Source organism: Acinonyx jubatus, chromosome D3 (genome assembly GCF_027475565.1).
Source record: "Acinonyx jubatus isolate Ajub_Pintada_27869175 chromosome D3, VMU_Ajub_asm_v1.0, whole genome shotgun sequence".
NCBI lineage: Eukaryota > Metazoa > Chordata > Mammalia > Carnivora > Felidae > Acinonyx > Acinonyx jubatus.
The window spans coordinates 8934624-8958692 of NC_069392.1; the positions used below are offsets into that span (position 1 = coordinate 8934624).

General features: G+C 45.2%; 1 protein-coding gene across 11 annotated transcripts in view; it reads left to right on the top strand.

Annotated features, from left to right (window-relative positions):
• Window positions 1-24069, top strand: part of CUX2 (cut like homeobox 2) — a 281761-nt gene that overhangs the window by 159336 nt on the left and 98356 nt on the right. For 9 of the 11 annotated variants that reach the window (XM_027044198.2, XM_027044201.2, XM_027044194.2 and 6 more), the window contains exons 2-3: window positions 16517-16627; window positions 20339-20386. The exons of 1 other annotated variant lie outside the window; for it this stretch is intronic. In XM_027044198.2, the coding sequence (XP_026899999.1) occupies window positions 20351-20386 (36 nt within the window). In that variant the 5' untranslated portion in view covers window positions 16517-16627; window positions 20339-20350. Of the gene's footprint in view, window positions 1-16516; window positions 16628-20338; window positions 20387-24069 lie in introns of those variants that run through there. One more of the 11 variants, XM_053206443.1, reaches the window with a different exon arrangement.

The following is a 24069-nucleotide window of genomic DNA, read 5'->3' on the forward strand; positions in this document are numbered from 1 at the left end:
ACTCCACATCCTTACCAGCATTTGTGTCTTCTTGAGATTTGAGTATGTATTTTTGGTCCCTGGTTTCACTCAGATTTTGACCTGGGAATTCTGGGAGCTGCTGGAGCTTGAAGAGATGAATGGCAGGTGGGGGTTGGGGGTGGGGGAATGGGATGCATGGGACAAAACTGCACAGCTTAGATGTTACAAAGCAGCACTTGTCCAATAGAACTTTCTATGATAATATAAATGATGTATATGTGAACTGTCCAATATGGTAGCCATTAGCACTTGTGTTTATTAAGCACTTGACATATGGCTTGTTGAACTGAGGAATTGAATTTGTAATTGTATTTCATCCAAATTACTTTAGATATACCGAATTTACATAATCACAGGAAGCAAGTGACTACCATGTTAGCACAGTTCTGGAAGTTCAAGATCATTGCTCAGTATACTTTAGGTCCTTGATGAATCTTTCTGAGAAATGGCAGCGTTCAGCTCTGTTAATCACAGATAGCTGAGATATGCATGGGGCTTGGGGGTTACATATCTGCATGTGTCCTGGAATATCATGTCTAGATAGTGCACAGTACCTCAGGATAGAGAGGAAAGTGCCAGAAGTTGCTCTGGGGATTTAGGTCAAGTATACTGTGGGATCAGGAAAAGAGTATGAATGGTCTCTGGAGCCAAAAGGACCCAGGTTCAAATCCCAGCCCTGTCACTTGAACCAAGTCTGTGACCTGGGACAGGTGACCTATCCTCTCTGAGCTTCAGTTCCCTCATCTGAAAAATGGAGTATTGACATCACTTTTGAAGAACTGTTGTAATGCTCAAAGAAGAATGAATATAAATCCCCTAGCACAGTGTATGCAACTGAGTACATGCAGAAAAATATCAGCTTCTGTTATTGTTATCTTTATTCTTGTTACTCAGCCTGGTCCCCAGGTCTATGTAAATACTATGTAAGTCCTGACTCTACCTCCTCTTCCATGAAAGCTAAGATGCTAGACTGTCAGTACCACACAGGCAGTGAGTGATCTTGTACCTGGCACAGAGTAGGTGCTCAAGTACATGTTTGATGAATGAATGAATGAATGAATGAATGGATGGATGGATGGATGACATTGGCTTTAAGTGAGCAGAATGTAAACAACATGAAGGTTCCTTGTGTTGAGGAGAAAAAAATTTTACTCTACCCTTTAAGGTTCTTCTGGCTGGTGTAAGAATCAAATTGACAGCCAGATTAACAGGAGAAAAACAAGCAAAAGTTTAATAACATGTATACTTCCTGTATACATGGGGAACACCCCGGAATACTGAGTAATTCCCTGAATATCCAAAGCCATCACCTTAAATATCTTCAGCTAAAAACAAAGATGTTGGGGGGGGGATGGGAGAGGTAGTGGTGAGGAATCAATTATGAGAGGGGAGGTGACCAGGAAAAGCTCAGTAAAGGAAAATGAGCCTGTTATGCATTGCAGATTTATGTTCCTGCTTTCTCCACTGATAAGTTTCTAGAGATCGAGAGTCATCCCCCTCTTCCTGGTACTGAAACAGAGACACCCTTACAACTAGAGATTTCCCTTATAAGTGTAAATATCTCTTACAAAAGGGTAACTTGTACTCGGTTTTCAGACCTTCTCTTGTGTCTTCAGTTTCTTAAAAATAATCAGCCTAAAATAATCAGTATGCCAAAGAGGCATATCGTGGGGTGGCAAACTTTGCTTCCTTGCATCTAAAAGAACACTCCCCTTCAGAAAGTGTGGCTTAGGGGCACCTGGGTGGCTCAGTCAGTTAAGCGTCCAACTTTGGCTCAGGTCATGATCTCATGGTTCATGAGTTCGAGCCCCCCGTTGGGCTCTGTGCTGACAGCCTGGAGCCTGCTTTGGATTCTGTGTCTCCCTCTCTCTCCACCCTCCCCTACTTACGCAGTCTGTCTCTCAAAAATAAATAAACATTAAAAAAAATTAAAAAAAAAAAAAGAAAGTGTGGCTTGACAACAATACCAGGTTCAGTGTCAGCAGTGGCCTGTTTTGCATGAGGACAGAGATGGCTTTCCCATCCTTGGACAAGCACGTCATCTCAGCAGGAATGCACCTGCACTATAGGCCACTCTAGAATCACCCAAGGTAGGTGTGGAATGGGTGAGCTCTGGCCAGTCAGCCAGGCCAGACCCATCTCCTGCCACCAGCCCGGCAGGTTTGTCTGGGGGACAAACTGCTAGTTCCATCTCATTAATCCTGAATTTTCTCCCACCCTTGCTTTTCCTTGCCTTTTCCTCCTAATTCTTATCACTCTTTCTTTCCTGCCTCTAGGTCCCAAAGTAAGTTATTTCCATTCTTACGGAATTGTTATTTTTGTTTTGTGTGAAATATTTTGTAGTTATCAAAGCCTTTTCATATGTGTTATATTCATCTGAAGCACAAGGAAACTCAGGTAAACACTCATTCAAGAAATATCCAGGGACATCTGGCTGGCTCAGTTGGTGGATCATGCATGGGACTCTTGGTCTCAGGGTTGTGGGTTCAAGCCCCACATTGGGTGTAGAAATTACTTAAAATCTTGAAAGAAAGAAAGAAAGAGAGAGAGAGAGAGAGAGAGAGAAGGAAGGAGGGAGGGAGGGAGGGAGGGAGGGAAGGAAGGAAGGAAGGAAGGAAGGAAGGAAGGAAGGAAGGAAGGAAGGAAGGAAGGAAGAAAAATGTCCATTAAGCTTTGCTCTACACCAAACACAGGCCTAGGTGCTGGGAATACTAAGAACAAAACAAACCAAGTTCCTACCCTCCTAGAGCTTTTAGTCTTGGAGACGAGGCTGATAATAAAATGTGCAAATAAGCTTATCTTTGCAAAAGATGATGTATGCTATGTGGAAGAAGAGCAAGGAGGGGGTGGATCTACTTTAAAATTTGGGGGAGTAGGTGCGGGGAGGATCCCACTGAGAAGATGCAGGAGTGGGGGGATGGGAATGGATTACAGATAAAGGGAACAGGCTCTTGTAAATGCCTGTGGTGGGGTAAAGTCTAGTGCACTGGAAAACTCAAAATGCCTAGAGTTGGGGAGAGATGTCCCCCCCACATAAGGCCTTAAGCATTGGCTGGACTCTATAGGCCCCAGTGAGGAGTCTGTATTCTAATCTAAGTCCATGGCAGATAAGTTATGGAAGAGTTTCAAGCCAGGGAGAGAGAAGAACTGATTCACATTTTGAACAGCTCACTCCAGCTGCTGCTTGGAAATGGGACTGTAGCAGGTAAGGGTGGGAGCAGGGAGAGAAGGAAGGAGGCCCCAGAAATAGTCTAGGCGAGGGATGGTGGCAGCTTGGACGAAGGCGGCACCGGGGGTGGTTATTATTTCTGGGCAGTTAGAGCTATTTAAGATATTTGGCTGGGATTCATTTAGTATTTTTATTATCCTCATGCTACAGGTGGGGAAACTGAGGCACAGATCGATGCAGTAACTTGCCTGGGTCAGAGCTAGCAAGTACAGCACGCAAGATCTGAACCCAGGGCTGCATGGCTGCTGCAAGGCCAGGGCTCCACACTGCTCCTTAGTACTCTTACTTCTAGGTGGCTCAGCTTGATGTCCATCCCCCATCTGTCCAGATCAAATGATGCTCACAAAGCATCGTCCCCATTTTACAGATCAGGAAGTTGAGGCTCAGTCATTAGGATTTCCCAGCTAGAGAGTAGCAGAATTAGGATTCAAACCCAGACCACATTCCTAACTAGGTCTTCATCTTGGTCCAGTGCTGGGAAAATGTGTGTCCTGGGTCCTGGGCTCCTCTAGGCTCTGGAAAACAAAAGTAGACAAGATAAGCAAGGAGGAGGAGGGAAAGGGGTCCACAGTCTCTAGTCTAGGACAGGCCCGTCTGTCATTCTCTAGTTTCCTCTTAGTAAATACAGTAAAAATCCGCTTCTGTACAGACTCTGTGTCTTTTGGTAGAGGGAAATTCTGTTCTGCCTCAAAGTACAGAGATAAAGTCTCCTCTGATGTGGAGAGGGAACATTTGGGGAGAAAGGTCTTATCAGTGTTGTTTTTGAAAATGGCTTTTGTGGTTTGGGGACAGAGCAGGATACCCTGTCTTGCAGTGAGGGTCTGAGTTTCATCTTGGAACTTTCCCCATCAGGTCAGTGCCTGCCTCATGCAGGTGTCTCTCTATCACTTTACTTATGGTGCCAAGGAGGCAGCCGGGGGTCCCTGGTGCAGTTTCAGGTAATTAAAGTCAGCTTGGTGGGAATTTCACATTAATGTTAATAATAAACATTTTAATGAAATACAGGGATGTAAAAAGAGATGTTGATTTCAAAAAGTTGTTTTTCCTCTTCCTCTCCCTCCCCTCTTTCTTCCCTTTTATACTTTCCATTCTGGAAGTGGAAGAATTGTATATTAGTACCCTACACAGTTTGGTGTTGAAATAAGACCTGAACCCTGAACAGAAAGCAGCCAATTAGATTGTTTATTGAGGTGTTGGCAGTCTTGGACAGGGGATTTAGTTGAGGGGTCATCTGAATAGTAGGAGGCTTGCGGGGACACTCAGGTGATTCTGCTTACGCAGGCCCCCTTCAATCAGGACCTCCTTCCTGGAGGTGGCATCTCAAGTAAATAAATATCTTTCAATCCTAAAAAGAACAGCCACACTATATGGAATGCAGCCAAAGGATGGCTGGCCTTCAGAGATGTCCCTGGGAGTCAGGTACACCAGCAGAATGGGGGGTGGTGGGGGCAGGGTGCATTTACTTTGAACTCTGGCTCCCTCTTCCTCCTACCACCCTACAAAATATTTTTCTTTGAAAATGTTTCCATCTTCACATTTACAAACTAGACTCCACCGGGCATTTATTAACACTAATTCCTCCCATTTGTTTAGGAAGAAATTGTATCTATAAATTTCTTCAGGTCCTCCCAGCAAGCCCTGGAGATATCTTGCCTTTATTTAACCAATGAAACAGTGGGGCAGCAGGAGGTCTGACACTTGCCAAAGTCAACAGCAAGTTAGGGGATGAGCCAGTGTAGGGCCCAAGGATTCCTGGTGTGAATTACCCTAACCATGCCCAGCTGCCCCCATTTGAGCACTCTCTCCCTCTATCTTGCTTTCAGCCCCCCAGTTGCTGAGTAGCATCAATTCCTTTCCAATAAGTCCTGAAAATCCGTCACCTCTCTCTCCTATCCATTGTCCCCAGTCATCCTTGCCTACCTGGCAGGTGGCGGAAGTTGGTGTATCTGCTCTCCCAGCCCCCAGTCTCTTTCTCCTGCCAGTGTGGCTTTCCAGACTTGCTCGAAGCAAGTGCCCTCCTCTGCTTCAACAGCTTTCTCTTGTTCCTAATTGCTTTTTCCTTTAATATCATGGCTTTCCGACCCCAGTTCCCATTAGTCCATAATATGCTTCCAGGTGGTCCCCATCACAGTCTGGGTTTTCCATGCCCCACACCTTTGCCCATGGGTCTTCCTCCCCAGGTGCCTTCCCCCAGATGCCAGCACCCAGGAACTGTTAGCTGCAGCTTTCTCCAACGCGCTTCCCTTAGGATACCTGTGCTTTTGTGTGCCTGTCGTCTTCCACCACTGAGCTGCGTGAGACTCCTAGAACCCCACCTAACGTACAACAGGCCCTCAATAAAGGCTTCCTTCTCCACCTGGATTAAATACACCTGTCATGGGGTGCTTGGGTGGCTCAGTCGGTTAAGTGTCTGACTTCGGCTCAGGTCATGATCTCATGGTTCGTGGGTTCGAGCCCCGCATCAGACTCTTTGCTGAACGCTTGCTCAGAGCCTGGAGCCCACTTCAGATTCTGTGTTTCCTTTTCTGTCTCTGCCTCTCCTCCGCTGGCGCGCTCTCTCACTCTGTCTCTCAAAAATAAATAAATTAAAAAAAAAAAGAAAAATTAAATACATCTATCATCATTTTAGCACTGTACATCAGTGAATTTTTCCAGAGCTTTCTTTTTTTTTAATGTTTATTTTGAGAGCACACACAAGTTGGGGAAGGGCAGAGAGACCGGGAGAGAGAGAAGCCCAAGCAGGCTCTACACTGTCAGCACAGAGCCTGACCCAGGGCTTGATCTCATGGTTCATGAGATCATGACCCAAGTCGAAGCCAAGAGTCAGATGCTTAGCAGACTGAACCCCTTTCCAGAGCTTTCTAAGGTTCCCACAGACCTTTCTACACCCAGTACACCCCCACTTCAAAAGAGAGGCTGCTCAGAAAAATGAATTTGAGAATGATTTTGAAAATGGCACAGACTTTAGAGGAGGTACCATGGTTTGGAAAGAGGGTTTCAGGTTCGAGACCCAGCTTTGCTTTTGCCTGACAGTGATGAGAGACATCATTCTTTGAGACTTGTTTTCCCCATCTGCAGGAGACAAGCTGAACCAAGACATGAAAAATGACACCACATAGTAAGCACTTAGTTCCTGTGGTGTGATGAGTCATCACCACTATGGCCAGTAGCAAGTGCCTGGCACATAGTAGGTGCTTCATAAACACTTGACTGAATGAATGAATGAATGATTACTTGATGTGATTCCCCCTTTTTAAGAGAGGAGGGTGGAGTACAAAGATCAGCTGTCTGGCCACCTCACCCAACCGGACCAGCTGTGTTAGGCCTAAGAAAGGGGCCCTAGGGGTCCCTGACTCTTGACCTGATACCGCCAGAGTGACGACTACTTTATTTTCCTGGTGCTGTGAGGTTTTACATTCTGAGAACTCCGGAATATAAAGCAGCAATCAAGGGCAGAAGGAAGTGATCGGATGTGGCTCCCGGTTCGTGGCAAGATAATCAGGTATTTGATTGGCATCCTCTCTTAAGGACAGCCACCTCCAGGTCCTGCCTGCTACAAGAGCTGGCTTGTTTTCCTGCCTGATGTTTAGGAGTGGGGGTGGAGCCCTGAAGGTGGGGCAGGGCACTGAGTAGGGGACAACTATAGCAGGGAGGGTGTTTGGGTCCAGAGTTGGCCAGTCCATCTTTCATTTGTTCATTTATGTGTACATTCATTTATTCAACAAATATTGAGCACCTACAAATGAGCCAAGCATTGAGGATCCATCTGTGACCCAAACAGACAAAGTTGTGTCCTTCTGGAGCTGACATCAGAGGGGGGTGGGCATTGGAAACAGGCAATAAACAAATAGAGAAGTAAGTACATAAATGTGTCGATAACAAGTGGCATGGAAAAAAATAAGCAGAGAGAGGGACAGGTGAAGTAAGAAGAAGATGCTTGCTATTTTGAATAGTATAATGAGACAGGTGAGAAGGTGATATAAGAACCTAGACCAGAGGAGGCAAAGGAAAGAACCATGTGGGATTCTGAAAAAAATGGCATTGGGGGCAGAAGGAACAGCCAGTGCAAAGACCCTGTGGCAAGAATGTGTTTGATGTGTTGAAGAGCCAGCAAGGACCCCACATGGCTGGAGTAGAGTGAGCAAAGCAGAAATAGAAGGAAGTGAGACTGAGATGAATCACATGGAGCCATGATGTTATGGTGAGCACTTTGGTCTTGGCTCCGAATTGGTGGGAGCAATGGAAAAGTTTTGAGCAGAGGAGGGCCAGGATATGACTTAGATTTAACAGCATTCCTGTGGCTGCTGGATGGGGAAGGGACTGAGGATGACAGTATGGAGCCCAGTGAGAAGGCTTCTTTGGTCACCCAGGCAGGCAATGATAATGTCCAGGTCCAGGGTGACAGCAGTAGAGAAGATGAGAAATGGTTAGATCAAGCTGACAGGATTTGCTGATGAGAGCAACATCCCCACTCCAGCCCTGGGCCTCATCCCGATACCAGGGCATGGAAAGTTGCCACTCCCTTGGCGCGTTAGGGCTGGCATTGGCTCCAGCCCAAGCAACACCCTAGGCCGCTGAGCACCCAACCACTTCTTGCAGCCTAGACCCCCTGCCAACCACAAGCCTTTCATACTGCCTGCCCCACCAAGAAGGGGTGAATGCTATGACTCCATTTAACAGTGGTAAACCTAGATGCACAGAGGCCAAGGGTCTGCCCAAGCTCACAGAGCCAGTAGGCTAGAATGTCCGAACTTGAACCCACTCTGCCTGCCAAATGTCACTTGTTGGCCTGACTCCAACTAAAAGCAAATTGCCACCTGGATTTTCTGGAAGCCAGAGCTGTGAGCACTGCTAGGAGGGCCTGATGGACTGCAGTCATAATTGTCTGTGCTCCCTATGTGACCCATCACTCCATGCGGGCAGGATCTGGGTCTGGCTTGTCCTAGGCAATGTTGTAGGTGTTTAAATAATAGTTGAGTGAATGAGTACAAAGGGATGATGGATGGATGGATGGATGGATGGATGGATGGACGGACGAACAGATGGATGGAGAGACTGATTAAGCCCAGCCAGACTTCTGGTCTTCAGGCCACTTGAGTCCTTATTGACGACAGACAGGTCAGAGAAAGTTTGCCCTCTCAGTATCTGGAGGAAAGAATCCAGAAAGACATAAGTTCAAGTCCCCATGACGCCACTTCCCAGCCATGTGACCTTGGATGAGAGGCTTTGTCTCTCTGCAGGTACTATGTGTAAAATGGCACCTTGCATCATAGACCATTCATTTGCTCTCCCAACAGATGTTTCTAGAGGATCCACTGTGTGCCAAGCACCATTGGGAGAATTAAATGAAATTTTGTGTGCCAATTAGCATTGACTTCGTATATGTATAGTAAGCCGTCTGTTGGGCAGTTATTATATTATTGTTATCACTGCACTGGGAGTTACTAAGAAGTGTTGGCAGCCTCACCCACACACCCAGGCCTCGAGGTTTGGCCACATTCTCCTTAATGGGCTCTTTGACCTGAATATGAACTGTCTATCACCCCCAGCCCAGCTGATGGAATGCAGTAAAGCTAGCTTGGCTGGGAACTGTTTCTCTTAGGCACCACCCCTTGCCCCAGCCTCGGATAATTGGCCCGATACATCTTGGCATCTGAAATTTACATACGGTGCAGGGAGTGATGGATGGCTCTGGTAACCGGGCTGTCTCTCAGCTGCGGCTCAGTTATCCATCTCGGTGGGCTGCAGAGCCATCCGTCTTGTCTCCTTGTTCGTGGCAGGCCGGCATGTACCCTCCATCCCAGGTCATCCCGCAGCACCTCCCGGAGCTGGCCTCTGAGGCCCCTCTGAAGGCAGCACTCCCACCATACCCCCACAGCATCCCCTGAAACCTTTGTGTTCAACCTGAGACTCTGATGGCCAAGCTCTAAATAACTCCATGGACCAGAGATGCAGAATGAGACATTTGGCGTGCACAAAGAGGGTCCCGCCTTGCTTCTGCCACAGAGGACTTCTCATACTTATATCTGCTAACAGTCATTCATTCACAAATGTTTACTGAGTGCCTACTATGCACCTGGCACTAGGCTAGAACCCCTGGCTATGGCTGTGAACGACACAGGCACAGTCCCCACCCTAAGGGACTGACATTCCATTGGAGGGTGTGAACGCTGAAGATCCTAGACATTCTGCCAAGCACTTGACCCACTTGCAATCTGGTTCTCAAAGGATCTTTATAATAACCCTATGGGCACAAATTTTTGTCCCCATTTTACAGACACAGAAACTAAGTTTGAGTCATTTGTCCAAGGCCACACTGCTAGTGAAGTGTCAAAGCCAGATTTGGATGTAGGTCTGTGGTCTCTAAACCATGTCATTGTTTCCCAGATAGACCAGGCTCTTTCAGAGCTTCTGACATAGCATTGTTTCATTCACTCATTCATTTGACCAACAAACATTTCTAGAGTACCTACTATGTATCAGGAACTGTTCATGGAGTTTTCATCATCACAAATAAAATAAGTGAAATACAGTGTGTTTGATAGTGATACATTTTAAGGAGAATAAAACTAAAGACAGGAATAGGGAGACCAGTTAGGAGATTATTGCAACAATCCCATTCTCTCTGCCTGGGATGCTTAGCTTCTATCTGACACACTCATCCTTCTGGACCCAGGTCAAATGCTCCCATCTTGGTGACCTGTCCCCCGAGTTATAGGAAGTCACCTTGTCTCTGTGTTCCCATTGTACTTTATTCATACTTCTTATATTTTACTTAGGCACACAGTGTTGGAATTGACCTGTCTTCTCCACTGCACTGTGAACTCTTCAAGGACAGGGACTGTGTTGGTTGGTTACTGTATACCAGTACCTGGCACTGTACCTGCCACAGAATTGTGGCTAAGTAATTTGTTGGCTGAATAATTGGATGGAAGTGGATGGATGATTAATTAGATGGATTTTGGATGGATAAGTGGATAAATAGATAGGTGATTGGATGGATGTGGGATAAAGGGTTTCCATCTTAGGTAACACCTACTGGGTACTGGCAGCCCCTGCCCAAGTTGAGAACCATTAGAAGAGATAGATAAAACTCTACCTCTCCCTTACCCCATTAGTTTCCATACCCCCTCAGGCAATACAGGATATATAAGGGTTTCACTCATCTAAGCCTACATTGGAGGTAATGTCTCAACATGATGGTCTTTGTTCCCTTTTACCAGAATTATTTATGTCCTAGCTTGTTTACTTTGGTTTCTGAGCTCTTGTAGGATGCAGGCCATATCTGATTCATTGCTGCCCTCCCCTTATTCCAATGCCTAGCACGCTGGAGATCATGGATGGATGACGGACAGGGGAGTGGATGGATGAGGGTCCAACGTCTCTAATTGGATCTCCCTACAGTAAAGAGAAAGCAGAGTTCCATGTGTGTTTTGAGGGTAGTTGGTGACTGTATTACAAGTCATAACCACTGCTCATCCTGGTTTTCCAAGCCTGGCCTAGAATCTCAAGCATCACTTCAGCCATATATCCTTATAAGAGATAATGTACATAAAGTACTTCATACGCTCCATAAATATTAAAATAAATATACTAATAGGAACTCATAAATGTTAGCTATGAGCTCTTGTTTTCTATAAGGACCTTCTGTGTAAGATTTCATTTTAAGACAGGTTCTAGGGCTTTAAAAAATAAAATCTGATAATGTTTTATCATATATTTTCTGACAGGCAAAATACCAGAAAAGATTAGCAGAGGCACAGTGGAGATGCCTGGACTTGGAAGGGAAGGTCCATGAAGCCCTCCTGGAAGGGGGGACATTTAAGCTGAGACAAACTGATGAGTAAGATCAGCACAAAGAATGAGATCATCTGAGCAGAGGGAATGAAGTCTGTGGGGCCGTAGAATTGGGAAACCCTGGTGCATTTGGATTCCTGCAAGGAATTCAGTCTGGCTGGGAAGGAAAGGAGAGCAGAAGATGGGAGGGGCTGACAGGGACCCAGTGACACCTGAGGTCCTCACTTCCTTAATCCCTGATCCCCAACAATAACTGCATTCTTTTTAGAAGGTCTCTTTTCGGAGTTGGTTTTGGGGGGGCATGTCTGAGTGTGGGGTTGTCTTTGGAGCTGAGAAGAGTGTGCACATATGATGAGGGAACTGACATGCATATACACATGTGATCTCTTATGTGTTTCCCCTGTGAGAACATAGCATCTAGTCGGGAGCTGTGTATGTAGTTGACACTTTAGGATCAGGTGTTAAATTTCAAAACCAAGTATTCTTGTAAGATTCCCCTTCCCTCTTTCATGAAGAACATGGGTTAACTGAGAATGTTCAACCTGCCTCCCTGTAGATAACCACAGTTTTCCTTCCCTACCCCAGACCCACCACCTTTCTCCCTGAGGAAATGCAACCTCTTATGCAGCTGTGTGACTTGGGCAGGTAGTCTAGGCTATGTTTCAGTTTCCTCGTCTTTAAAATGGCAGAATCGGGGGCACGTGGATGGCTCAGTCGGTTAAGCATCTGACTCTTGATTTGGGCTCAGATCATGATCTCATGGTTCGCGAATTCAAGCCCCATGTCGGGCTCTGCACTGACAGTGCGGAGCCTGCTTGAGATTCTCCCTCTCCCTCTCTCTCTGCCCCTCCCCTTCCTGCTTTCTGTGTCTCTCTCAAAATAAATAAAGTTTAAAAAAAATTGAAATGGCAGAGTCAGATTCAATTGATTTTTGCTAAAGTGTGGTACATACACTTACTGATGGACATGAGATGATTGTAAGCAATAAGTAGACCTGACTTTAGAAGGATCAACTCATGTCAGGAGGAACAGTTATTCCTTCTCAGTGCTCTTCCATCCCTTCTCCTTCTAACTAGAAGAAAGTCAGCCTGGTGCTACACTCCTTTTAACACCTCTCTAATATTTGGTGGTCTCCTTTTATAACAAAGAAAGATAGCAATGCTTTGTTTTCATTGTAATTTATTTCAGTGGCTACCATCTGTTTATGACCTAGGATTCTCTAGTGATAAAAAATTTTCCTTTTCAAATGCACTTATTCAGGTTAAAAAGAAGGGGAGGAAGTCATCATGAAGGTCAAGAACAGGCAAATTTTATCTGTGATGCTAGGATCAGAATAATGGCCACCTTTAGGCTGTACTCAAAAAGAGGAGGTACCAGGGATCCTTCAAAGGTGCTAGGAACGAACATGAACATTCTATATCTTGATCTGGGCAGTGGTTGCAAGGTGTAAAAATTCAGTCTTAAAATTGAACTTAAAGCTATACATACCTCAATCAAAAAGAAAGAGTCAATTTGAAGATAAATATTAAATAAATAGTGATTCACGTGGAATATCAATATGGCAAATGCATGCCAGAAGGGTATGTATGATTGAAGTTTGGACAGTGATGGACTGGACAACCTCAAAGTTTCCTTCTGGTTCATACATTCTGAGACTCTGAGTGCTTTGGAGGTCTAACTCTCACGTTTGTCCAGCATACTGGAGTGCAGACCCTCTCAGAGCTAGGGGCACTCGCCAGGCAATGGACACAGTGGGCTGGTGGTTTCCATCTTCCCCAGAAGAGCCCTTCCTCCCCAACCCAGCTTCTTCCTGCTGTGCCTCGTCCTGGGTGCAGCTCAATCCCCACTTCCTTTTTCTCTGCGCATTGGCCCGAGCCTCAGCTGCATCCATCATCTGCTTCAAGCTCATTAAAATTATTTCTTTTTAGTTGCAAATGGGCTGTTTATGATGATCATTATTTGAATGGTCTGCGCCGGGCTCCGGGCTGTCTGTCTGCTGCTGATGGCAGGTTAATCAGATGAGTCTCCTCCCGGCCTGGGCCTGGTCCAAAGTCTGGGGCTGTGTTAATCATGGCTCCCCTAGGGCTGGGGGCTGAGGGCCAGCGGGGGGAGAGGAACCGAGTTCTGCTTGATCATCAAAGGAGAGGCCCTGCTAGCTGTGTATGTGTGCAGTGGCTCAGACACTCGTTTCTAAAATTCACCTTTAGACCAATGCTGGCTTATGCTTACGGGAGTTTTTCCCGTCCCTTCAAAATAAATATAGTGCTGTGAGCCTTTTTATTTTAGGTGTATTTATTTTAAAAGACTCTTGTTGATTCTGTTGTTGGCCCTCTTGCTTTGTTAATGTTCAAATATCCCATCTTTTAGGGTGAGAGGAGGTTGTTTTTAATGTTTTTCTTTGATGCAGTAAAACTTGGCCATACGCTGTTGGTCCTTTATTTATTTGTTTATTTATTTTTGGTGAGATTTTTATTGACCTGTGAAATCCAGAACTCTTAGAATCACTGATCTAGCAGGATGTTTTCTGAGCTCTCAGTTTATCTAAAAAAGCAGAATAGTATCAGCCAGTATGTCTTGAACACTTGGTACTGTGCTTAATGGTTTATACAACTACAGCATTTAAAACAAGCTCCCCGAATATCCCCCAGCCAGTGGGGAAGTGGAGCAGAAGCCCTATGAAGAGCCAGGCATTACAATTTTGCCTTTATTATCCACCAAGGGGATAATCCACACCTGAACTATTAGAATTGACTGTAATTTATTTCTTAGTCCCTGCTTGAATCACCTAGTAGACACATTAATGTGCTTGTTACATGAGATAATGTATGTAAGGAGCTTAGCATGGTGCCTGACATATGTAAGCACCCAATGAATGGTAATTATGATTATTATTTACTATTACTATTGTTATTGATGGTGTTGTTGTTAGTGAGCTTACCAAGGAAACGTGGCGAGAATTCAGGGTTGAACGATGAGCATGGAAGCAGGCAAAGTTGAGAAGAACATGGATATTGTTTGTTCTTCTAGGGCTCAACAGGACACCATGAGCTGGGCTTGCAGTAGGGCTGGGCCTGGGGGTTTGCCGATGTTCCTTGGCCTGGTCTTGCCTCTGCTGTGTCTGCAGTAGAGAGATTTACACCCACCAGCAGCCTAGGAGGTTGTGGTGAAGGGCCCCAGTGCAGCCACACAGCATAATTATCTGGTAGAACACGTCAAGTCATTGGACTTATCCTGCTGTGAAATTTCTTCTCAGAGCCTGGATTTCATGTTTTAACTGAGGAGTCCAAGTCCAGCACCAACCAGGTATATTGGTTGCTGTGGTGTGGTGTGGGGAGGGGCAGTGTCCCAGAGATTAGAACATAGTGTCAGATACATGATAATCCAAAATCAAGTGATGTCAACACAAGTCACAGCTCTGCTTGTCCTACAGCAATGTAAAAATCCCATATTTGTCTTCAAGACAGATGAGAAAACCTAAAGAAAACTGAGAGCATTCTGTCCACCTGGCTGCACCACTTGGTTGGATTTTATCTACATTTGATCAGTCCTTTTCCTACAAACACAGACTTCTCTCTGGTCACTCAGTATTTTGATTGTGTTTGATTGTGTTTTCTTTATTGGAAACTATGATTATTTTAAAATAATGATAAATCAGAAGTCTCCTTTTTTTCTTCTGTCACTTTGGTAGACTGTCAGAAACTGTTTCTGTTTCTGTCTCTCCTAATGATACCTTCTTCCTCACCTGACTCAAAATTCCATGAAGTGTTTGTACTGGAAGCTCCAGTGCCTTTAAGTTGATGTACCTAGTGCTGTGGCATTGGATTGACTTCAGCACCTTGGAGAGCACCGCATTTCCCATTCCTTTGCCCCTCTATTTTAATCTCTGCTTTTATGCCTTGACCTTCTCTCTTCTAGTCCCATGGTTTTCCAACGAGGTTAGACATTTCTCCAGAAATAGAAATTCCCTTGCCAATTTCTCCCTAAGGCACCATAGGCAGAGACAGTTATGCTGGGCTTAGGGTAGGCTCTCCAGCCTCCAATGGGTATGAGGTTTATGGTGCTATGGTGAACTGCTATAGAGCAGATTTACCGACTCAGACACGATATAAGACAATTACCATGCATTTCGTCTCTTACAGGGAAAAGGATTTGCAGCGGGTTAATAGTACTTTTATTTCATTATCTAATGGTAAAAGTGTTTCATTGTGTGTGCAAGATGAATGCATATTAGCGATGACAAATGGGGTCTTTCAACACGGTGCCGGGCCTCATCATACATATGTTAGATTAAAGAGTTCACCCTAGAAATACACTCTTGCATCTGCGTGTGTGTTTTTAATAAATCTGATTGCAGAAATTTATTGCATCACCGGATTTAGGAAATTATGGGGCTTGATTGCTGCAAATATAATCGGGTGATATATACAGAAATGCTCCTCGAGTTATGGTCCAGAAAAAAAGCCCATCTCAGGATGGTGCAAGAAAGCAGCAGACCACATAAACAGCATTTCTTGAATTATGCAAATGAAATCCATGACAACTCATGGTGAATTGTACTCCCCTTGTGAAACTGCCACCGTTAAAGTGAAGAAAGCGGAGAGAGGGGTGATCAAATATACATGTACGACCAGCAGATATTGTCTGTGATGTGTGTAAGCTGGGGTGGCCCCTCCTTCCATCCCTCACTCTCTTTTTTTCCTGAATGGTACATCCTGTAAAAACCTGGTCTGGCTCCTTCATTGCACATAAGCAGCCAAGGCACCTTCCAATCCATTTCTTCTGAATCCAGGAGTCTTCAGTGAAATATTTCTTATACTTGAAGTGAACCTTAAATGATTTACTGCAGAATACACAAAAGGTCAGCTTGCTTCTTATTGGCACCTTCATTTTTCCAAAATCTACTGAAATTAAAAAGCCATCTATATCTTAAAAGGCGTATTTATGAACCCTTAAGTGTAAGTAAGTCATAGTTGGAACAGTTCCCACCTCTGATATATGAAAGCTGTCGACAGCACTTTCTTACACTATAATATGCCCATACAATATGCCGCACTTTACTATTTTGACACGGTTTGGAGATGTTTTCTACAGTTACTGACAAGCTTATGCCATCACTCCTTTGGAAATTTAAGAGGTGGGGCAGGGGGGTTGGGGAGAGGTATAAAAAAAATAGCTCCACCCAACTTTATGGGAGATTATTGATCTTCCGATGAGCAAAAAAAAGCTGTCCTGGATTTTTTTCAGTTACATCCCCAGTTTTGTAAATTATTCATTTGTGCCAGGAGTCAATATCCTGTCTTTTCTCAGCTTTGTAAATTAAGAAAACTTGTTCAGAATGCTGTTTTGTATGATGATTAAAAAGGAAGAGGAGGGGGAAAAAATCTTTTTCTTTTCTCTCTCTCTGTCTCTCTGTCTCTCTGTCTCTCTGTCTCTCTCTCTCTCTTTTTTTTTTTTTTTTTATTGTTTCAGAAGGAGCTTAATTCCGTCGCTTCCGAGCTGTCTGCACGGCAGGAGGAGAGTGAACATTCTCATAAACATTTAATTGAACTCCGCCGGGAATTTAAGAAAAATGTACCTGAGGTACAGTATATTTGCCGTTATAGAATTAACTCAGTAGGAATGCAGAGTTTTCCCTGTTCAAACTATATTTTGGAAACTGTAGACATAAGTGACTAACAAGAAAAGAAGCTAATTAGCCACGAAGAAAAAATTACAGCCCCCAACCTTTGGGTGTTTCTTGCTCTAGTGGTGCTCAGCGGTGCTGTCTAAAGTGAGGGCACGTTGCTTCTCCATTGAAGTTACTCTTTCTGAGGTTCTCTAAAACATCCATTCCCCACCCCCACCCCCGCCCACATTCATATCTAGTCAAACACCTGGCCTTGACAGCAAAGACAATGTCTCTAGGGTTCTTGATTTTATTTTACTTTTCCATTGGTGTCTGGGAGAGGACAGCTATAGGCTTCCCTACCCTCTCTGGGCCTTCCCTCAATCTCCTCTGAAACTGCCTCCCACTGACATAAACAGGCCTCATTCTTCCCCTTCACCTCTTGCCTTGTAGCTCCACCCATCTGCTCTGCCTTTCCCAGCTGACTTGAAGTGGTCCAGATAATGACAAGTCCCCTCCCCCCACCCCCCATACCATAAGGCCCCCCCCCAAGGGAAGAGACTAGAATGGACTTGTTTTTGTTCTTTACAGGGGTGAATGTGTTAATTCTTTTACTTTCTCTATCAGGCCCCCTGTTGCTGCTCACATTTAAAAAAAAAAAATGGAATAAACACGATAGGAAAAATAAAGCCTTCTGATTGCATATAATGTCATCAAGGATGTGACACATCAGAGCCACTATGGGAAACAGAGACCTGACTGCCCCCAAAGCCAGTTGTGCTTCTCTGTGTCATCAGAGATTAATAGTTGACCTCTATGTCCTAACCTACTCAAGTGGCCTGGATCTTGGAGGAGGGTTGGGCAGCAGCTGGCAATTCTGGAAGTATCAGACCTGGAAATATTGATCCCAGTCTGCCTGTTAGAATCACCCAGGAGTTCTGTTGCCACCTTGCTGATGGAGGGAGGGGGCCATGGAAAGATGGAGAAGAGGCAGGCCTACCCAGGAATCGGGCTACATGAGCACAGAGGGTTCGGGTCTTCTAGCTGTGAAATCTTCCTCACACAAGTCATAAGTATGTTCGGTTCTTGAAAGCAAGAAGAAGAAGTAGGCTGCAGCTAGAACCTGCCCATGGAGCGATTAGGGAAGGAATCTTAGGTTTGAGAGCTGAGGGAGGGTGCTCCAAGAGAAGGGGCAGCAATCTCAGATCCAAGTGTCTCCCATGTTGCGGCTTCAGAAGGCCAAGTCAAGTCCTTGGTTTGACTCCTGGAGCTAGGAAGGCATAGGTAATGCTGAGCATCCTTTGTTTCCCTCTAAGAACAGATAGTGGCTTATTATTTAAACTGATTTTCTGCCTAGAAAGAGGACACCAGAAGCTTCACCTCTGACTCTCCATTCTGTGGGAAGCAGAGATGAAATGGCCCTAGATCTTCCCAGCCCTACATGCTTTCTCTCCGGTCAGCACAAACCCTCCATCTCATCTTCCTCCCCGGGGGCCACATGGGAGCCCCCCGGGTGATGAGGGAAATCCAGGCCAGGTTTTAAGCCTCGGAGTTCGGCTTACATAATTTCAATACTGCATAATTATGCAATTATGTAATTAGAAGGAATAAGTTTCCATTCCTATTATAGTCGCGCCTCTGAAAATTCTCATTTTTGGAACTAGTCTCTCCTGATGGGGAGAGTCATGCCAAGGCTTTATTTAAGAACATCATCTGGCTGGTGCCCAACTCACCTCCTGCTGGTGCCTGTGCTCAGCTTCCCCCCCTAAGGGTGAAGCATACAGGACAAGGAGCTTCTAGAAATGGTCAGCATTGGCCCAAAGTTGGCCCTCAGATTTGAATCCCTTAAACGCTCTCAAGTGTGCCGACAGCTGGTTTGGGTTGTCTGTTGACCTGCATTCAGATGATAGCTGAGCCACTCGCGCACTGTGAGACTTGAGCAAGCCAGCCCCTCTCAGCGCCTTGGTCTCCCCTTCTGGAAATTCAGGGGACTGGAGAGATGGTTTCTGAGGCCCCTTCCAGCACTAATGTTTCCTGAACCTGGACCAGAGGTTTCCTACTGGTGTGTTTTATTTGGTCTGTAAACTCAAGTTTTACAGTAAGTTTACCAACGTTTAACATCTCAGAAGATTTCACCCAAAACCTCAAATTTCCAGTACCTTTTGAGATTCTTTGGTAGATCTGGTCACACAGAGGCTCATGCCCACATGGCAGTCACCAGCTGGAGCTGAACAACTGCCACCCCCATCACACAGTGCTTGAGTTCTCCCAAGATTTGCCACGGGACCTCCCAGCCTGCCTCCCTCATGTCCACTTCCCCCTGGCCTCTGTGGACATTTGAGTTCACAACGTGGGACCTAGGTTTTTGTGCATTTCCTTTTCCATGGCTCAGCCCATGCACCCCATAGTTCCTTGTGATCAAATCCGCTAGATAGATTCACATGAACTCCTGTGTGCTTCCTGAAGATCCCCAGCATGCCATCACTATATCACTGGCTCTGAGGAGCCCTGGGAAACACCCAATCAGTGAGGAGGGGTGCCCAGGACCCAGAAGAGAGATAATTTCCAGGGACAGTAGCACAACCTTATTTCGTAATTAAGGGATTTATTCTTCACCTAAACTTAAGTATCTTGTGCCCACGTCTTCCTTTCCACTTCTCCCCACTGCCCCTCTCTCCCCCACACTCTTGAGCCCTTCACATTTCCTCCTTCCATGGGAGTTTCTTGTGGGCCATGGCTGACAGCAGTCATGGAATCACCAGTGGGTCTCAGAGGAAACTGAAGCATTTAGGGTTGGAATCTTGCAACACTAGGTTCTAAAAGGCCTCCCTCTTGTGTGCTGGGGAGAATTCACAGCAGCCAAGCAGGGAAGCCCTTGGGGCTGGGAACCTCAAGGCAAGGTCGTTTGTGAAAGACAGGAAATTGGGGTCCAGAAGTAGGATGCTCCCTTCTGAAGATAGCCCACTGCCATAAAGTTTATTAAACATTCACAGAGCCCTTCCTCTGATCTGGGCACCATGGAGGTGCCCCTGCCAAGTTCCCAAAAGCTGCACATTCTGGTGAAGAAGGAGAGACAAGTACAGAAGTTATGTTGCTAAAATGCAAAGTGAAGTGTTTGCCAGAGAGGGGCAGTTGGGTGAGGGGAAGCAGAGATGGCCACCTGGAAGAGACAGCCCTGAGCAAATGCTTCAAGGACAGAGGTTTTTATGAAGAGACTTCAGTGACATGGTGCTGAGTGTGGAGAGTTGAGGCCACCTGTCCATCCCCCCCGCCAATCCCCCACTCCAAAGAGTGTCACATGATGCACCACCAATCCCCATGAGTACTTTGCATAAAAGAGTATTCCACGATCAGATCTATTTGGGAAATGCTATTTCCTTCCCCCTCTTCCAGAAATGCACAAGGTGCATTATACTAAAGGTTCCAAAAAGTCTTGCAGGGAAGAAACTTGATGTTGGACTTTCTTTCCCAGTCTGATTTGGCTTGGCACCATGTGTGTGTGTATGTGTGAGTGTATCTGTGTGTAGGTGTATATATGAGAAACCCTTATGAAATCCCACAGATGCACATCCCACGGGACACATTTGGGAAATGCTGACCTAGGGGACAACAGTGCACTGCAAGCAGGGGCCATGGGGGTATCCCACCTGGCACTGTAGTGAACTCTTCGCTGATCTCTTTTTCAGGAAATCAGAGAGATGGTGGCTCCTGTATTAAAAAGCTTCCAAGCTGAGGTAAGACCCAAGGCCAATGGCATGTCACAAAAACATTCCCTGGTTCCCTCTCCTGTCCCACCTGGAATTGCCAGAGGAGGCCAGCAGCCTCTGGAAGCTTGGGAGAAACCTGCCTACCCCCATTGCAAACTCTGCCCCATTCTCTCTGGATCAGCCAATGGTGACATAGTAAGAATGGGTTCTCCATTCTGTTTGATGGGATTCCAGTGTCTGATCCCAAGAAATCTCCCTCTTCCTAGACTTTGTCCAGCCTTACACCAGCTCTGCTATACATAGTATCTGTGACCTTGAATGAACCACCTCACCTTCCAGGCTTGGTTTCCCATTTTTTAAATCAAGAGGTTTGTCTTCAGTGACCTTTGCTGTCCCCGGGCATTCTGCTCTGCTTTGATTCTCTAAGGCAGTCTTACAGATAAGTCCAAACAGTTACCAGCCCACCCTGAAATCCTCTCTACTGACCCACCATCTGAGTATAAAATCAACACTGTTCATGTTCTTTCCTGACAACCCACCAGACCCTGTTCCTTTGGCAGCAGCTGAGCTGTCTTCAGCCAGTTGTTTCTCTTGCCTTCCTGGAGCCCTGTGATGAGGCCAAACCTCCTCCATTTCTCCTCTTGACTTGACTTTGTGACCAGGATTCTGAGAATGTCCACTTGTCCTGCGGGCAAGGGAGGCGGGCTAGGAAGAGAATGGAATTACACTGAGGCAGGGTAGTGGAAGGGGAAGCTGTTTGTCAAATGTTCCATCTTTAGGGGGCTCTTCTCAGTCTCCCCTGGATTTAGGCAGGACCTTGGAAGGGCTGGCCCTTCTCAGAACTCTCCGATGGTGATGCATTTTAAGTCTGTCATCCGCCAAGCGCCACATTACTTTAAATCTGTCTCTTTGGAACCGCGTAAGCGCATAAGGCAATATTAAAGTAAACAATAACTGGATTTACACAAATGTCGCTGATTTCCATATTTTTCATCCCTTCATTTTATTACTGAGTTGACTGATGTGCTTATTTATTTATAGGGCCATCCAGTATTGATTCATTTGGTTGTGAGGTGCCTGAGCTGAAGGGGGAAAAACAAACCAGAAAGAAGACCAATAATGTTGGGAATTTGTTGTCATGGCTTTGTGTTTTTTTAAAAAAAGAGGTTCCCATCTGCCAAGCCCTGGTCCCATGAGGGATGCTCAGCACACAAGACCTCTCAGGCAGCTGATTTCTCTGCCCAGCCTGAAGACAGGCACTGAGCAGCGCTTTTTCAGCTGTTCCCTTGCTTGGGCTGTGGGCGGAGCTTCTCTTAGCCACTTAGAGCCTCAGTTTCCCTATCTGTTCATGGGAATAAAGACACTCCAGACGTTTTTGTGTTGTTTTATGGACTAACTGAGATATATTGCAGGGAAGGGTTTTAATGTAATGCCTAGCACATTGAAAGCTACTGGGTGATAAAGAGCAGACTCTGGAGCCAACCTGGGTTTGAACCCTAACCTCTGCCAGTTCCTCACTGTTTGACCTTATGCAGGTTACTTAACCTCTCGGTGCTTTTGTTTCCTTATCTGTAAAACTGGGTAATAATTGTACCTCCTTCATAGGGTTGTGATTGAGGAAGAGCAAAGTTAATGCCCATGGAGTGCTTAGAACATAGCCTTATGTTGGTAGTCCTGGTTATTTTATTATTCCTGTTATCAGTCACCTCCAGTACAGGTTTATTTGGCCTCTGCTATGCATGGGCTGGAATCTGCCTCTTTCCTAAGTGGGTGTTCAAGGCTTTTTTCCAGAAGAAGGGGGCTTTCTGTCCCTGTAGGAAGCAGGTGTGACTTACATCATTTTTTCCATAGGAGAAAGAGTTCAGTGTTTCGTTTGGATGATGATCCAGAAAACAATCAGTGCAGTATGGCAGAAAGCATGTACAAATCAGACTGAGGCAGGCCTAGCTTCAGTCTCAGCACTGCTGCTTACCTAGCTGTGTGGCTAGGGAGAGGTTCCTTAACCTCTCTGAACTGCAGCTTTCCTCCTCTGGCAAATGGAAGTTAATAGTAAAGATTCAAAGAACTAAGGGTGGAGGCAGTTGACACAGCGCCTGGTACACTGTTGGTACCCAGTAACTTACAGAGGGAGAGAAGGTTTTAGTTGGTCCAAAAGGGAAGACAAAGCTGAATTCTCATTTCTAAATTCATGTGGCATGTTGAATTCACACTGTTTTAATAGCTGAGGATCTCCAAATAACTACGTTAATTTTCTTAAGAGGGCTTTCCATCGTCCCTTTAATGTACCAAAAAGACTACATTTATCTGGAGTTTTATTCTTGAAACCCCTGCTTTCCTCATGATCTATTGACTAATCCATTGCAGCCGCCATGTCCCTCCCTGCGCCTCCAGGGAGAAACGCCGCCAAAGAAAGGTGTTAATAAAAAGCATCTTCGTCTTCGTCCAGAACAAACTGCTCATGCACAAGCCGTTCATAATCCAAATTTGATTTTCATTTTAATTTTTTTAATGAGGGTTCATCCTTTATGCCACTTCCCTCTCCCGATCCACCAGGCTCCAGGCTCAGAGCGGAGAATTCCCAAGAGGGCATTAATCACCTCCCAGGAATATTCCCTGAGGCAAACACCATCTCAAGTCACATAAAGTAGCCCATAAAACGCCGGGGCTGAATATTCCTTCTTTCCCAGTATGGGCCTCTTGTTGAAATATAACATGTTCAAGTTCATTCTTTAATTTCATTTCACCAGCCCTGGTATATACTGAATCTGGGCATCCTTTTTATCTTTTTATTCTGTATATGTGTGGGCTTTTTTTTTTCTTTTTTCTTTTTTCTTTTTTCTTTTTCTTTTTCTTTTTCTTTTTCTTTTTCTTTTTCTTTTTCTTTTTCTTTTGTGTGTGTGTGTGTGTGTGTGTGTGTGTGTGTGTGTGTGCATGCGTATGCGTGTGCTGGTGGGAGGGGTGCAGAGAGGAAGTGAATTTGCCCTGCTGTGAATCAAGGAAGCTTTTTCTCTCTGCCTTGATTGCTTAAAGGACAGCCTTGATTCCCCCTGCTCAGGGAAACAAAGACAGCCAGAGAAGGTGGCTTAATGGAGACAGCTTGAAATGGCCAAAGTTTGAATATCCTTGCGCTCAGAGAAAAGAGCAAGACGAAAGCCCCGCTAATTACAAAAGTTGCTTTATGAAAGATAATTCAAAGCAATAATTTAGCAAACATAATCAAGTCGCACAGATGGGGTTGTTGATGGATGGATTGCAACATGCAATTAGCAGCTCTTGCAGTTACATATCATTAACCCTCCGAGCACAAAAATTATTTTCTCATTATTAGTTGAAAAGGTAAAATTAAGCTGACTAGACAGTAAAGGAACAAACTACAATTAATTACCTTCATTTATTACAGTCATTATTTTAAACTTATTTTTACTTGGAGAGAGAGATGAAAACATCTAAATTAAAAGTTTTGTTATGCTAAACCAGAGGTGAAACTTTTCTAAGGAGTGTGTGTACTGGCCCAGCCAGGAAGATGGCAGGGCCACTGTGAGATTTTTTTCTCTCTGCTTCCTTCTTCTTCCACCAGGAAGGACATGTAGCCTGAATGATGGAAAACCCTTTGGTTGAGTTGGAACAGACACATTAACCTGGGCCTGATGGAAACACTTCAGTTTGGGAACCACGGGGGCTGATGCAGAGCCTCTAATCTCCAGGGGAGA